The sequence below is a fragment of the Montipora capricornis genome, chromosome 3, assembly GCF_036669925.1.
Source record: "Montipora capricornis isolate CH-2021 chromosome 3, ASM3666992v2, whole genome shotgun sequence".
NCBI classification, from domain to species: Eukaryota; Metazoa; Cnidaria; class Anthozoa; order Scleractinia; family Acroporidae; genus Montipora; species Montipora capricornis.
The window spans coordinates 19734326-19751825 of record NC_090885.1 but is presented as its reverse complement, the minus strand read 5'-3'; the positions used below and the strand labels follow the sequence as shown (position 1 = coordinate 19751825).

At 40.8% G+C, this 17500-nt stretch overlaps 2 protein-coding genes across 2 annotated transcripts in view; both read left to right on the top strand.

The window, feature by feature from the left end:
• Window positions 1–5589: 5589 nt before the first annotated feature.
• On the top strand, window positions 5590–11402 carry LOC138039930 (trichohyalin-like). The gene is made up of 5 exons (XM_068885755.1): window positions 5590–6290; window positions 8316–8879; window positions 9587–10144; window positions 10951–11090; window positions 11224–11402. Exons 1-5 carry the CDS (start codon window positions 5590–5592, stop codon window positions 11400–11402), a joined length of 2142 nt encoding a protein of 713 aa, XP_068741856.1.
• The window catches only part of LOC138041191 (uncharacterized), a 17703-nt gene continuing 11543 nt past the window's right edge, over window positions 11341–17500 (top strand). Inside the window, exons 1-3 of the mRNA XM_068886965.1 lie at window positions 11341–11493; window positions 15060–15512; window positions 16428–16871. Coding sequence (XP_068743066.1) covers window positions 15481–15512; window positions 16428–16871 — 476 coding nt within the window. The 5' untranslated portion in view covers window positions 11341–11493; window positions 15060–15480. The remainder of the gene's footprint in view (window positions 11494–15059; window positions 15513–16427; window positions 16872–17500) is intronic.

Below are 17500 nucleotides of genomic sequence, written 5' to 3'. Positions count from 1 at the left end.
ACACTTTTGAAAAAAGGTGGTTTTACATTTACCGTTGGGAAATTACACTGAAGCTGAAGAAATTGTAGATCTAGTAGGCCGGGCAGAGCGAATTTTAGGTGAAACTGATTGGTCAAAATCAAGAAGCCCGTTAACTATCTTAAAAAAGAAAGTCAAGTCTAAATACTCATGCCAGTATGTTAATGGCAATAAGTTCAGTTTTAAAAGTCTGTCCTTGTAAGCTTATTCACAGCGGAACGGTAGCCCTAGCATGAATTTGGTAGCTCGTCTCTGGATCCGCACAACTTGTCGAATCTGCTCCTTCGTCTGAGGGGCCCACACCATTGTGGGTTCCGTATCCAAAGAGTGGTCGGACGAGACCGCGGTCAAAATTTTTTGCTATACGGACCGACCCTTAGTTGGTAAATAACTTATTATTTTTCTCTCTCTCTCTCTCTCTCTCTCTCTCTCTCTCTCTCTCTTCCTCTCTGAAACAGCTTTTTTAATTGTTGACTCGCACCGCGCTTGATAGCGAATTTAGTATTAAAGCGACTTACAAACTGAACGTTTCAAAGAGAAATACTTTTATTTGAATTATATTTTCAGACCTCTTGTCTAATAAAAAGGTAACTTCTGTATGTAAACGGATTCGGTGTCAAAAAAAAAATGGAAATTTAAGGTCATCATCCAAGCTCACGCAACCAGGGCTAGGATTCCGCCCGCCGTGAGCGGGCCGGATGAGAAGATTCCCCTCGCTTCCAGAACCGATCAGATTGCAGGATTTGTTGAATTCCGCCCGCTCACGCATTGAGAAAAAATAAAAAAGGTTATTATTAAAAAAAGTGAATATCTCTGGAAGAGAAATGTGATGAAGAAAGCGGACGGATTTTTTAATTATCTTGTAAAGGCCGTCAAATTAGAATTATAAAGGTTTAGTTTTATCAGTGTACTGTACAAACTAAAAAATTCTTAGCAGAAGAAACGAACACTCCTCCTAGCTCGCTCTGATATCTCCTTAACCAGTGTTTTTTTGTGTTTACAGAATTCGTGGAAATCAACGAGTTTACGTCAAAAAGCCAAGTGAACGAAGATGGCGCTTCGTGGCTCCTGTAAGAAAAGAAATCAGAGTTCGAGTGAAAGGAAAATGGAACAAAGTACGTGTTTATAAAGGAAGGTGGAATGTGTTAGTGCATAGACGACGCTTGCCACTTCAAATAACGCCTACAAGAATTGGCATAATAAAACGTGGAAAATGGATTCTACTAGGACAAAGAGGTAGACGCAGAGGAGTTAGACGACGTCGACGGAGACGAAGGCTGCTAAGACGAAAAAGAAGACATAGACGCAGACGTCGAAGAAAGAGACGGCAACGAAGGAGGTGGAGAAGACAGCAAAAGCGAAGGAGGAGACGTCGAATACGACGACTACGTAGACGAAGTCGTCTAAGTAGAATACGCGTTTATGTCCGAGGAAGGAAGTATACAGTAATTAGGAGAAGAAGACACCTGGAAATTCTTTACAAACGACGGCTTCGTTCATTGAGGTAAAGGCAAACACATGTTAATGCTGTCATGGCGTTGCACTTAAAATGACGGGTACTTGTTCTTTGATGGAAAATTCAGATTGGGGTAGCCGTTGCATAATGATAAGAAGGTGTTGAAAATAATCCTGTGCTTAACGTTAAAATACTATTGTTCCAGAAAGGGCGGTAAAACCGTGGAAGGTCCTCAAAAAAGGATTTGAACCAAAACAATTTGTCAAAGGTAGAGCAAAAGTCCTGTTGGTTTGAACCAACTGAAACATAGTTTCCGACAAATGGTCTTACCATATGCCTTTCACTGGAGATTTTCGGACATTTTCGCTCAATAGTAAGCTACTCGTATTTGCTTTAAATGTTTTAATTGGGCGTCAAACACCGTCTCCCAATATGTTGGGCCACTACTTAGCAATATCTTGGGCAACGCATCGCGCAGAAATCATTGTACAGTCTGTGTGCAAAAACGAGGCTAGAGCTGACCTCGTTTGGATAGGAAAATCGCTGATTTTTTAAAGTTAATGCACGATACATGTAGCTTAATATCAGCTTGATTTACATGCAGTAAGGTTTACATCATAACGAGGTCACTTCCAGCCTCGTTGCCATTCACAAGTCTAGGGTCGGTCCGTTTTTCGAAAGCCCCGAGAACTATTCAGGCCTGAAAAGCCATTTGTGAATCTGCCATCTGATTGTTTTGGAGAGCTCGTCTTCTGACATGTTTTCAAGCGCAAAAGGATTGTGAAGTTTGAAAAACCTCACTTATGTCCAGAAGTGCTGCTAATTAGATGCACGCCTAATTTTCACATCCAACGAGGTCACTTCCAGTCTCCGAACAACAATAAGGTAAAGGTTAAGGTTAATATTTTTAGCCTAGGATAAATGCAGCAGTTTATCCTTACTTGAGGAGCAGCATTTGGGAGACACTTTGTAATGTTTATTGTCTGTATTCCGAGACACGAGTGATGAAGAGCAAAGGGACACTTCGTGAAGCTTATTAAATCCTCGTGGTATTTCTGGACAAATCTGAAGAACCTACCCGTTTTCGAGATACATAAGGGATTGTGACTCCCCGAAAAAGGCCCGAGAAGGTTTGGAACTTTCCGACGGAAACGGACCCCTGTTGATTGACTTGACCTGGTCACTAATGCAATAGACCTAATCGGCTAACTCAATGTTGTACCCAATTCAAACCCTTTGGGAATAAAACGTTTTGTTCCAGGTATTTCCATATCATTTACATATGAATGCTACATTATCATGCAAATACAACACACAAAGAATCTTAATCCCGGGAGATTTGAATTGGGTACAACATTGAGTTAGCCGATTAGGTCAATTATTGATGTTTGATGTCGAATGCGCCCTTGGGAAGATGGTAAACTAGTTGTTTGGAAACTGTCGGTATTGATAATAATTCAATGACGTTTCATTTCAGTTTTTACCGAAGAAAAGCGCAACTGAAACTCGGGAGGAGAAAGAGACTTAATCTGCGTAAAGCACAAGTGTATTTGAAAAAATATTGGCGAAGGGTTCTCTTTACCCCGCGTCAAGGGTTATTTGTGAGATACCGAAGACGAAAAAGGCCCTTAAGAATCAGACCCTCTGGAGACGTCATAATAAGAATTGGAAGACGAAAAATCAGATATGGGCAACGAAGAATATCTAGGCAAAGACGTCTACGAATAAGAAGGAGAAGGAGATTGCGCAGAAGAAAGAGAAGAAGACAAAGGAGAAGAAGACGAAGACGAAAACAAAGAAGGCGGGAAAGGAGAAAGAGACGTCGACGAAGGAGGCGAAGGAGAAACCGCCGGAGGAGGCGACAAAGGAAAGGAAGAAAGTTGTTTGGATGGCGAAGAAGACCAAGAAAATGGGGCCGTAGACGAAGACCTCGCTGTGTGATAAAGATCCGGTATAGGAAAGTATGGAGAAAAGTATATCGCCGAAGAGGCCTCAGATTCAACTATGGAAGAGGGCCTACCCGATTAAGGTGTGGTAATTAATTCAACCATTGTGATGTTTATCTTGGTTGTCGTATCATTCAACCATCTTTTTGGTCTTGGTCTAACACAACCGATGATTAATCTAAAGTTCTATGCCAGTTTCATCCTGGTTTCAGTGCAGTCGATTACTCATCGTCCGAACGGTCCGATGCAGGCTAGATGTGATGGCTAGACGTTACCCTCATAATGAGAGATTAGTTTCTTTGTGTCGAGTACTTAAGCAATAAAGGACTTTCTCCATGTTAACATAGCCTCATCTAAGTGCGAGGGGGAGTTAGGAGAATTCGAGACAGTTATGCAAACCCGAGACGCAGTCGAGGGTTTGCATAACTGTCGAGAATTCTCTTAACTCCCCGAGTGTTAAGATGAGGCTATGTAAACACGGAAAAAAGCCTCTGTTGCTTTTATAAAATATTTCTAAAAAATAATTCGACAAATGAAGGAAAGTGCTGTTTTTTTTACTTCTTGATTGAAACATATTTTCTTGATACACGCTCATATTTCCTACCAGACAATCAAAACGCGCGTCTGACAACACATAACCTATCAAAATTTATGATGAGGTTACATAATCTCATCGAAACACAGCTCTTGACCAATGAGAGTGCGCGTACTATCCTACTTAATTTATAAAATCGGTTTTATTTAACGTTTTTATAGAAACAGCATAAAACCGGACCACTATCGTGTTCGTACTGTGGTATTCTTTGAAGAACGGGGCATATAACAATACGCTTCATTCATATGCAAACTTGTGGACGGGTATTCTTCAGTTTAGCCCATAATGATGCTTGATATTTCGGGAATTTCGTAGTATTTTTCTAAGCCACAAAAAGGGAAATATGCGAGGAACCGAATGAGAAAAATTGATTTGCGTTAATTTGTTGATTTCAGTTTAGTGTCCCCAATTAGTGTTCCAGCACTAGCAGACTGGACACTTACATAAAGCTCCTTTCCTTTTCCCTTTTCCTTTCCTTTGTCAATGAGTATTTTATGCCAACCCTACTACTGGGGGAGGAGGGGGGGGGGGGGGGTGCAATTCGTCTTGTTAAACAAATGCAACAATAGAAAATGTTTTTGCACATGACCCTACTGGCCTATAACATACCTCTCACAATACGATACTTGAACTACTTGAATCAAACTATCAAACTACTACCTTAGCTTACAATTGCGGAAAAGAACTTATTTAATCTACTTTTTTTTAGTAAGATAGTTGAAGCGTACGAATGCCGGAAACAACAAACAGACACGAAAACAATTTTAGTCAATTTAAAAGACCAATCTTAAGTCATGCTAAAACTGTTGTCATGGCTTGCGTCGTTGCGTAGTTCTCCCAATATTTGATATTTTTTCCCATTCTTTCTAAACAATAACAACACAGCGATTACCCCCGTAATTGGACCATGGGCATTTGTTTGATCTGATCTAGCGGAGACAGCCTAACTGAATTTAAATGTGATTGGCTGCTTTCCGTTGACAAATACAGCAGAGTATATATATTTAGTATATATTAAAACAGTGGATAACGTTGAACGCGCGCGCTGATTGGCTACTCAAACTCCGGATATCCCTTGCTATTCACCTCCAAGCAATTCGCGCGGAATTTGCGCCCGAAAATGTTGCGATCTTTGCAGGAATAAATGAGTTAAAATCATCTTTTTGTGCTATAGAGCCGTTTTCAAATGAGTGTCGTAAAACCAAAATCAAAGTAATTACTTTGGCCAATCAAAAACGACGGAGACAATGCAGTAAACCAATCAAAACTCGAAGTAATTACACGTAGCCGACACAAAGCGCGGGAAAATGTGCACGCGCGAGCCACAATTGGTTTTGGTTTCACTTCTGATTGGTTGAAAAAATGGGGCGAGAACATTGAACCAATCACTGAGTGAAGTAAATGCAAAACCAAAGTAATTCACTAATTACTTTCGACACTCAATTGAAAACCACTCTATTATCCCACTGTTTTAGTCTATACTAAAAGAACTATTCACCTACGACACCTCAGTGTCGGTGACTTAATATCCACCACTAGCCACCTCCACTTAAGTGAATGGTTGTTAAATACATATGGGAGAAAGTTTCCGCTCAACAGATTGGGTGCTAAATAAGGTGCAGCAATACTTAGAGGTTCAGCTGTCTGAACGAATTACTCTGTTGGCCTTTTCCAGGTTTTACCCTAACGGTCGAGTTCAGATTCTACGCAAAAGGATATGGAAGCTTTTACCAAGCAAGACAAGAATAATGGTCCAAAGAGGCCGGAGATGGACACTTGCTTATTACAGCAGAAAACAGCGAAGTCTAGTTATCTACAATAGGAGGCGACGAGTGCCACTTAAAATAGGGCGCAGACAAGTCAAATATAAACCTTTAGGTCGGTGGAAAACATTATTGCGACTCCCAAGTGTTCGTAGACTTGGAAGGCGAGTTGGAAGATTCAGGCGAGGAAGAAGGCGAGTTGGTAAACGGATCAGACGTCGTCTGAGGCAAAGGCGAAGAGCTAGGAGAAGACGTAGACGAGCACGAAGGCGAAGAAGAAACATTCGAGCTAAAAGAAGGAGAAGGAGAATGAGAAGAAAAAGGCGACTGAGGAGAAGGATTAGGAGACGACGAAGAAGAAGAAGACGTCGACAGCGAAGGCGAATGCGCTGTCAGAGAAGGCGACTGCGTAACAGCATTCTGAAAATCAAAATCTTCAATAGGGTTAGAAGAGTATTCCCCAAGAATCGCAGGCTCTACGTGCTGTATGGTCGCCGTCCAATACAAATAAGGTACGTTTAGTGAAAAGTTCTTTGCTTTCCAAAACGTATGTATTGAATTTAAAAGCTGAGTAGCACAAGTATCACTCTCATTTAAGGACTGTGCCACCTAATGTTATTGCGCCGCATAGGAAATTTAAGTATTGCTTATTCTGAAGGAAATTATTTGAAATGTATAATTACTTCTCTGTGCTCAAGAATGACACTTCATTGATCAGTTAGAATGAACGCGGACACGGGAACGACCGATAAAATAACCCTCGCAGCATCAGCGTAATCTAAAAACAAAATTTCAGATGATTATCATGGCGCACAGGAACTCTCTCTCTCTCTCTCTCTCTCTCTCTTACCTCTGGTTCCAACGCGGGGGCGTTCTCGCTCTAGGCATATTAATAGGGAGTTCATTTTATTTGTCTATCTTTTTTTATTAGAGTGAGTTTCAATCGAGTGTCGTAAAACCAAAACCGAAGTAATTACTTAGACCAATCAAAAGGGACGGAGACAATCCCATAAACCAATCAAAACTCGAAGATTACTCGTGGCTGACACAAAGCGCGGGAAAATGGGCACGCGCGAGACACGATTGGTTTGGGTTTCACTTCTGATGGTTGAAAAAGTGGCGCGAGAAATTTGAACCAATCACTGAATGAAGTAATCATAAACCAAAGCACTTCGCTAATTACTTTCGACACAATTAAAAACCGCTCTAGCTTCGCAAGCAATACATAAAGCCAACAAATTGATACAAGGGCGGGAGGGACACCGCAGCAGCACAAGCCAATAGGGGTTTGAAGATCTACAACGGCGACGTCGACGAAAAAGTCTCCTCAAAATGTGACTTTACGCAATCCTAACTCTACTGCGATTATTCTATCTCGTTCACGAGGTACATTGTAGGCGAATTATACTAAAACTATGGCTACATTCACACGGTACCGGACGACTTGATTTTCTACCGGTTGAAAATTCGTGCACTCTACGGTTTCAACGTCGCTGTGCAACAAAATCGAACGGATGTTGCAGCAAATGTCGAAGCCGCTTGCCCGGGCCTTAATATACTTCCAATCTTCTTCGCACTGATTTGTCGTGCAATTGTTCCGCCCGAAAGGCTTTTAAGGCAATTTTGGACTGTGTTCTTTTAAATCTCCCAGTATTAGCAGCGATCATTTATCTCGTTAATAGAAAGCAGAGTTTGACGTGAACCGTAGCCTTTATTGCCGACGTTCACTTCTAAGTAAAAGACTGATTGAAGTCAAGCAAGAGAAAATGAGGGGACAGAGAGGGAGGCTCAGGGCGTTGGCCGGGATATGTTATGTCCACGAAAATTATTTTTAGACCAGCGGAAGTCTTTGTTCTAGCGGACGTCTGTCTTCCGAGACGTCCGCATGCAGTCTTGCCTCGCTCTCAGGTTCTTAGTGAAAAGAGAAAATGACGGCGCACGTGGAAGGCTGATGAATGTTTATTTTCTTTCAAACATCGGACCGAGGTTGGCCTGCATGCGGACGTCTCGGAAGACTTCCGCTCGTCTAAAAATAACTTTCGTGGACATGACATATCCCAAGGGCTGGACCGGGAGCCTCCCTCTCTGTCCCCTCATTTTCTCTTGAGTCAAGACAATTCTTTGCTTTCGTACGGAAAGTATGTTGATGGCTCACAAGGCCGATTCAAGACCGGTAGGTCCTTTCGAAGCGGCTGCAAGGAAATGTCTGGACTATGCTGGGCACAGCTTGACAACTGGTTTTCCTCTTTAGCTTCTTTTCCCCCAGAGTTGCACGGCGATTAGCTCCAGTGGAGCTAGTAGTTTGATGAATGGTATGGGGCCAAGCATTTCCGCCGGCAGCTCTTGCAGCGACCAGTGCTGCCGGCAATGAGTGTCGTAACTACCCGTAAACCAAAGACCTCACCCCTCAGTAAAGGCTCGTTACTTTTGTAAAACAAAAACCGAGGTCCCTGTACACTGCCAGATCTGGTAGATTATTCCGCCTTCCAAGTTATCTTCAAGGAAAATTTCACTGTATTTTTTTTCTGGTTTGTTAGGAGCATGCGGGGAAGGGTTTGGTGGCACCCAGGAAGACATTGGAAGGTAATAAGAAGGTTTGGAGGTAACGTTCTCATCGGCAAGAGATGGAAAAACCTTAAAGTAATTAATGGAAAATTACGCGTGAATTACCTTGCAAGGAACCGCGAGATCAGACTTGGGAGAGGATATGTTCAAGTGCGGGCCCGAAGAAGATGGAAGAAAATTGTACTTCGAAAGCGTGGATACAACAGAAGGCGCAAGAGACGACTTAGAAGGAGACGTAGAAGACAACGCAGGAGAAGCAGAAGACTTCGTAGACGAAGAAGACGACGTCGAAGAAGAAGGCGACAACGACTAAGGAGGCGAAAGAGACAACGGCAAAGGATATACAAACGAATGAAGAAACGCCGAAGAAGGCAGCGAAAACTGCTGAGAAAGAGAAGACGTGGGCGACCAACAGGCTGGCCTCGAAGGCTTCCAAGATACAAGCTTCGAGTGATCTACAACGGACGAGTTCGAGGAGCTTCCCCAAGAAACGGATATTTGCGGTTCCAATCCAGAAAAGGAGAACAAAGAATTAGGTGAGTAAAACGTAAAACAACAAAAAACAGTTAGTGTCCGCAAGATCGAGCCGCTAACGTCAAAATGAAGTTGCACTGGAATGAAAAGATATGGAATGTACTTCGCACTCTATGGAGAATAAAAAGGCAATGGGGCATCATAAAGGGGCGATCATCTTAACCCCCTCTGTCGTCAGAAGTGTTGTCGCATACCTATGATTTCGTTGCGGTCAGTTTCTATCAAAGTGAGTGAATTTTTAAAAAATCATAGTTTTTTAAATATATCTTTCTTTGTTGTTTAATGAAAAAAGTGAATCATAATTCTTACATTCTTGACAGTCTTCCATGAATGGCTGCTCGGCTCAACTTGTTCGAATTTTGAGTGTGGTTTTTATATTGATAAGACTCAATTAGCCGCTGTTCGCAGATGTTCACAACTGTTACTCGATACGTTACTGTGTTGTTCGAACTCACTTCACTTCAGTACCAATGGGCTAACTATTTGAAGATTCGTCGTAAACTGCTTGAAAGCGAAAGGCCATTTAGCGCGGCATTTGAGCTATGATGTTGTTCATTGTTAAAACCCATCCAGTCCACGTACAAAATACAGCAATATAGTCCAGGCTACCAATCTACCACTCACTGGTACATCATACCAAAAACCCACAGTTGCCTCATTTGTATTAAATAAATTATAGTGAAGTGGAAACGTATTTGTGTTTTGGTAGATGGAGCCGTAGGCGCGGTAGATGGATTTTAAGGGGAAGACGAAGACGGTGGCACGGGGTGCCTTCAGCTACATTTCGCCTCGAGATGCTGTTCAGCGGAAAGAGAACGTGGAGACGACTTGTCCCCAGCAAAAAGGGATTGTCGGTGCGCTATCACCTTCGTAACGTTGGGCTTAGGTTGCGCAGGGGGCGATTCGGTCTGCGAAGGAGAACGAGATCATTTAGAGGACGAGGGAGGCGTGGAAGAAGAACAAGAAGAATCATTCGACGACGGAGACGACTTATACGGCGACTACGGAGACGACGAAGGCGGCAAAGAAACAGGCAGAGAAGGCGGCAGCAAAAGATTAATCGAAAGAGGAGAAGACTTAGAAGAAGGCGTCGACGATCAAGAAGAAGACGAAGACGAAGGAGGAGGTTGAGTCGACGCACGCGAAGGTTGCGAAGGCGGCGGCAACGAAGCGTCATGCGAGTGTACTATCATCGTGCATGGAGAAGTGTCATAAGAAAAGGACATCGACTGATCATTTCACTCCGAAGAGAACAGCCTTTTATCAGGTAAAAATGCACCTCTTTGTATCAGATTTCACATTTACCATTTGCGATCAGGTGACAAATCCCTTGAGCATGGTCACGCGGCTTAATATTATTTTGGAAAAAAAACCACAAATGATTCATGGTAAAGAAGTCTATCAGTTGGATTGGGTAGAAGGGAAAGGTGTAGGGGAAGATGAATTTAAACTCTTTGGAAGAACGCTTTGATAGACCTGATTAACTCGAACGTTTTATTTCCCAGTAGAGATCAAGCAGTACTCAGGAGATTTGATATTTTGTCTTTTTCTCAAAAAGAGAGCATGCAAGCATGAAAATGGCCATGTGTGCATATTTTGCGATGAGCGATATTGACAATTCAGTCCACATCGATCACAAACGTCTATCGAACCCGTGCATCGATACTCGTGAATTCTCTTTTGAAAACGCCCCATTTCTTTATTATTATTATTATTATTATTATTATTATTATTTCTTAAATACATTTTATTACAAAAATACGGACACTACAAAATAACATTGTTTATAATACTAACGATATTAAATACCTTACACATCTAACATTCCACATATTACTTACAATACATTACACAACCTTAAATTACTAACAAAAAAAACCGCCCTATTTCACCAACAAAGTCGTTGCCCTTTTACTTTCTAAGCTAGCTGGTTTTGACAAGTATTGTAACCTAGGTTTGGTTTCTTTGGAAGATTTTATTTTCCTTTTGAAGCACCGACACTTCATCTTTGCCTTTATTCAGAAAACTTCGTGTCGTGGTGTTACATATTTCACCTTTATTTTTTAAATTTAGGGTCACGTTTGGTCAGATCAAAATTAGGCGCCCACACCGCGGGTGGAGAAGGCTAAGTAGACCAAACAAACGCATCTCGATATGGACCGGGAAATGGCACAGAGTTACCGTGAATAGAAGGAAACAGTTCGTCTACAAAAGTCATGGAAGACAAACCCAACTACTCTTTACAAAGGGAATAGTAAGGAAGAGAATAAGGCGGACATGGATTTCCTTGAAGCCCCGTCGCAGAAGAGTGTCATGGCGCAGACGAGAGCGCAGACGAAAAATAAGGATACGGCGAAGAAGAAGAAGACAAAGAAGGCGAATTCAACGACGGAGGAGAAGACAGCGAAGACGACGTAGGAGAAGGTACAGAAGAATTAGGAGACGAAGGAGGAAAAGACGAAAGCGCCGCGGATGGTATCGCAGAAGGAGAAAAATATTTGGGAGACCAAAACGTCCAAGCCTAATTCGCTTCTATTACAACAGGCGGTGGTTTGAGGGCTACCGGATACGAGGGCGTCTGAGAACTAAGTATAAGAACCACTGGAGACAAATAAGGTAAACATACCTCGCCCTAATTTCAACATTTTTGCGTTTCATATGTCTATAACACGAGAATTTCAACGATCACAAAATTAGCAAAGTTACGTGCAGAAATATACACCTTATTCCAAATGACCGCCATTTAAATATTCTTTTGTTTTTATTCAAATAAGCCCTTGATGCCTCGTTCTTAAGCTTAAAATTCAAAAGAATATTTTATTTTGAACGAGGCAACAAGGGCCAATTTGTATCCGCATAAATCAGCGGCCATTTTGGAATAAGGTGTATTCCTTGTATCAGGGTGAGATTAAGGACGGTGCCTGCTAATTCAAAGGTATTTTTGTGCCGTTTATGAATATACAGGAAAAGCAGATCTTAACAAGTGTTATTGAAATCCAAAAAGAAAATTGGGAGTAACCACACATTTTTCAAAGATAATTAATCCACAATATTTATAAGAGGCTTTAAAATACAAAGCAATGTATGGCGTTCTTTTTAAAATTGAAGCTTAAATATCCCTGAAAAATGCATGGTTACCCTCAATTTTCATTTTGGATACCAAGAGCACTTGCTAAGTTCAGCTTTCTCCGCATAATTTCAAAGCAGGGAAAAATATCACCTTATTAGTAAGCACCTTGCATTTGATTCGGCATATGTAAAATGCGACGTTTAAAACGGGCCTAATTGTCTCACATATGACGTTTTCAACCAACCTCTAGGGACGCCAATAAAATAGAGAAATGCACGACTTCTGGTGGTCGAACAAAAGAATCTAATGAGAGATCTCTTGTTTTCGTCCACCAACATGGCCGCGATGACGTCACATGGAAAACCCTTCTATAAAAAAAAAAATTGAAAAACCTTAAATAACAATGACCACAACTAGGTATTTTGAGCCCGCGAGACTGAGAACACCCAGAAAACCATTGTTTTAACGAAAACCGCTGGTCAGCAACCTGGTTCTGGTCATTGCTGTCTAAGGTCTTCGAAAAATTCAGACGGCTTCAACAGGAAGCACTTCAAATATGTACATTTAATGCAACCCAACTTCACATTTATACATTCACTTCATTAAATTTGGCTGTTGATGCAAAATGCGTTATTTAGAGCGGTTTTCAAATGAGTGTCGTAAAACCAAAACCAAAGTAATTACTTTGGCCAATCAAAAACGACGGAGACAATCCAGTAAACCAATCAAAACTCGAAGTAATCACACGTAGCTGACACAAAGCACGGGAAAATGTGCACGCGCGAGCCACGATTGGTTTTGGTTTCACTTCTGATTGGTTGAAAAATTGGCGCGAGAACTTTGAACCAATCACTGAGTGAAGTAATGTAAAACTAAAGCAATTATCTAATTACTTTCGACACTCAATTGAGAAGCACTCTATTTGCTTCAACAACACCTTATTCCAAAATCGCCGCTGATTTATGCGGATACAAATTGGCCCTTGTTGCCTCGTTCAAGATAAAATATTCTTTTGAATTTTAAGCTTAAGAACGAGGCATCAAGGGCTAATTTGAATAAAAACAAAAGAACATTTAAATGGTGGCCATTTTGGAAAAAGGTGTATAAAGTAAAGCCACCGTCCCTTCCTCAGTCTTCCGGTCATCACTTCTTTCCATCTCTCAAACTGACATTTATTCAACTTATACGACGTACAGTATACTTTAGACTTCAAATCTACTTCAACGAAACAAAGATTTTAAACAAGCTGAGAAGATTCACAATAGGCGAGGCAAAGAGTTGAGCCTGGATCGATGGCTTCACCTTACAGTTTCCGATATCCACTAGACTAACGAGACAACCTTCCGGAAAATCGAATTTTTTAGAGTATTGAAATAGTAGTACCCAGCAAAACAATTGAAAGTTAACCGTCTTCAACGGGGTTTTTAGACCTAAATATTGTAGATCAGCGCGGCATAGCTTAGAAACGCTATTTCGTGTTTAACTAAAGCTGTAATTCCACCTGTTTTCATTCTTTTTAGAGCGGTAAGCTTGTCAACATTAACATGGGATATTGCGTCGTGTAATTGTTACGAAATGTCCAATGTCAGTTTGATGGATGGAAACTAGTGTTGACCCAGTCTCCCTTAATCAACTCCCATAATATTGAACCTCCCCTACTACCAATCCACGTCATTAGTGAGCTTAAGCAACGACAACGGCGACGGCATCGAGAACGTTATCTCAAACTATATATTCGCGTTATTTTAATCGCTTGGCGACTATTGCAACCTTTTTAATATAACGAGGGTGTGGCATATTCTCTAAAATGACACTGGTCGGAACGGCACTTAATTTAGGGCAGAATATTAAAATTTTTCCTCAGGTGCTGACGTTCTTGATAAAACCTCAAATTTAGCGTTTTGACGTTGTTGTTTTGCAGACGACGCCAAAGAATCGGACAAACGTGAAAAACGCACGTGCAGAGCGTGCAAAGCTATTGTTTTTGCTCACTAAATATGCAAATTTGTGACGTTCTTGTTGCCCTCGCCGTTGTCGTTGCTTAATTAAGTACGTTCCCAATGATTGTTTGGAGGTAAGGGTAGGGGTGAAAGGAAAACGCTCTCCTTGTATTGGGGATGCCGACAAAAGTAGGTTTTTTTTTTACTGAGACTTTTTGTTCATGGTATATATGTTGCCGGTAAAATCTGTTCTCAGATTGAATCCGTTCTTATCTTTTTTAAATTGGCGATCCTTATTTTACGTAGGTTGAATATGCACTCTACCTAATCAACCCCTATAAATAAATTGAAAACACGTATACCATCCCTCAAGCTCTGTCTTACTCGTCTCAACGCATCTTCTTAAGCCTTTCGTATCATCTTATCGGTTTCTGTTTTCATACACTTATCCATTCAGTCTCAACATTACAACATAGTAAGGGAACAAAGAACTGTCCTATGGACCCTCCAGATCCGTACATAGTCCCGTGTCTTCACCACTACACCACAACGACGAACATGCTCAACCCAGCACAGTTCTCAGTTTTCCTTATTTACTTTTGTATAATGAGTCAATTGATATCCATTTCTTATAACTAAAACTAATCCAAACCTGGCCCAAATTTTTTCTCTATGCTTAATTTAGGGGCGTATTTAGGCTGCAAAAAAAATTTCTTCAATTCATCTGAATGCGTATTCAACCTAGGTAAAATGAGGATCACCAAGTTAACCTTGGTAAAAACAGATTCAACCTGAAAACGGATTTTACCGGCAACATAAATAAAGGATAAATAAATAAGGATAGATAAGGATAAGGATAGGGATAGATAAGGATAGATTCTTATAATTAATAAATTAACGTATTGTCGTGATATTTTATACTATTTAAGCTACATTGAGGCAGTTTATTTTTATAAGGAATCCTCGTATTCTGTATAAACTGACCTATTTATTCAGGTCTTGTATCAAAAAGTTACATTTTTTATTTATTTTAATTGTTAATTTATTTTCAATTTGTATAGTTTGTTAAGATCTGTAAAATTAAAGTTGAGTAAATAAATAAATGAATAAATAAACATATACATCAAGGGGACTGCTGTTTACATGTCCATTTCCCTCTGATTTTATCGCAGATGTCGCGGCAGCATCCTCTCGATCCGGTATAAACGAAAATGGCACAGATTGAATAAGGCAGCTGAAGTACGTTTCCGTGGACAGTGGCGTCCGATCAGAAGAGAAGGACGTCAGCTCATTGTTTACAAACAGGGAAAGAGAAAACAGATAAAAATCCACTCTAATGGAAACGTAGTCGTTCTTGTCCCTAGCCACTACGAGTCTGTGCGAGAAAAACCCACGCCGAAGCCGGTGAGGAAACCACGGCCGAGACGTCCATACGGCATAGGGCGGAGAAGCAGGCAACGATGGCGAAAGCGATTACGACACAGGCGTAGAAGACGTAGACGACGCTACATTCGTCGTCTCAGAGGCAGTATACTTCGTTTCAGGTTACGAGGGCGTTGGAGAGGAATTGTCAAATGGCGTGGAGAGTATAGGATGTTATACAGGGAAAGATGGATCACATTCCGGTAAATATCATAGCTCTTTGCTAAGAAAGTCCAATTGAAAAAATTATAGTGGAATTTAGACAGAGCAAGTGAATTCATTAAGGAAGTGATGTGTGACATAATTTCTTGAAATGAAAACGACACTTTGGGTCAACCATTAAAGGGAATTTATACTCCACCAAAAAGAAAATCCAAAACCGCAGGGAATAGCATTGAAAATCAAATTTGTTTGTTTCTTCGTTTGTTTGTTGTTTTACAAAAGCCCTTTGTGTCAGAAGAATAGGGTAATCTTTTAATCTGTTTTACGTCACAAATATTCAAAATGGTCTCCCCGGGAAACTCTAAAGTGAAAATGAGCGATTCTAAAATTTATTTTTTTTCCTTTTACAAACCCTTTTTTTTGAAAATTACAAACATTATTTCTCAGGTTTTAATTTGGTTTTTCAGTAGATTGTCTTTCAGTGATTGTCTTTCAGTACAAGCTCAGCTTTGTCAATAGGCCGAGTTCGATATATCAATTTTCAGGCATGGCTTTATGGTCAACTTTCACGTGGCCAATTACGCAAATCTTGCACTGGAAGGATCAGCTTGAAATGCCTTGAAACCAAAACTTTAATTAAACAACAGTTAAAGTAAGCAGTGTGTCTTTGTGTACGTAAGAAGTTTCCAGCGATCTTCTATGTTAAAAGTTTCATTTTGTTGGAAACCCAGCAGTGTTTCCCTCCAAAACTCAATATAATCTGAATAACGACATGAAAAATTTGTACTTTCGTAATGAGTAAAAATGGGTCTATGAAGAGGATCGGTGTACACTTATCCTTTAGCCGTTTCAGTTTTGTTTGAAACCTTCCAATGAAATGTAATCATCATAAAGCAATTTCTTTCTTTAATCTGTCTTAGTAAAGAATTTTTGGTTGAACATTGTTTATTTCACAGCCAAGTAAGAGGCAGTTACTTAATAGTAACGTACAGAGGAAAGCGTCGAACCATACGACGAATAAACAGGCGATTCAAAATCCGCTTGGGCTTCAAGCAATGGAAATATATTACTTTGCACCGTAGAAGGCTTATGGTCAAAGTCAGCGGGCGTTACAGACTAATCAGATTAAATAGAGGTCGTCTCCGGATTCGCTACGGCCGACGATGGAATGTGTTAAGTAGCAAACCGCGAGGACGACAAGGGCGGCGAAGGTGGAGACGCAGGCGTCGTCGTCGACGGAGACGACGTCTAAGAAGAAGACGTCGAAGGTACCGAAGACGCATGCGCCGAAGGCGGCAGCGTAACGTTCTTCTATTCTATTACGGTAAAAAATGGATTCCAGTGTATCGGTGGTTGAGCTATCTCCGAGCACGCTATCGTGGAAGTTGGAGAAGAGTAAGGTAAGAGAAGTACGACCAAAGAACATTATACAAATAAAACACTCCCCGAGAATTTGCAGCGTTTCTTCTTTCTCGAAAAGAGACAATCATTTTGGCCTAAAAGGCCGGCTGCTAGTGTAATCGTTAATCAGTTTTCCTTGAGTTTGAAGACAGCCAGTTGTCTTAGCCGGGAGATGACGAAAGGAAGCATTCCTTTCTTCTAGAAAAAAACGTGGATCCCGAGACTGTTTCCTACATGATTACGAATCAGTGTATTTTTTTGTAAACATAAGGTTTCGTCCCATTTCACGCTCTCTTGTTTCTTTCTTTCTCAAGTTCGGTTTACCTTACATGTTTTGAATCTTAAAGTTGATGGTATGAGCCGCCAAAAATATATGACTTACATAGTTGGCGGTGGACGTGAATCAGCGGGGTACGTTGTAATAATTATGTACCTTCGCATGCTGAGATTAGTGTTGTAATTCCCAGTCATTCCCTTGAGACATTTGTTATGAAAATCATGAATCATCGAAGTCAAGGAAGAGATTTAACCAGCTGCGAAGGAAAGTGATTAAAAAGAAAGACTTGAGCAGGAATCGAGCCCATGACGAACATCGTCGTCAGTTACGTAATATATCAAAAACGAGTGC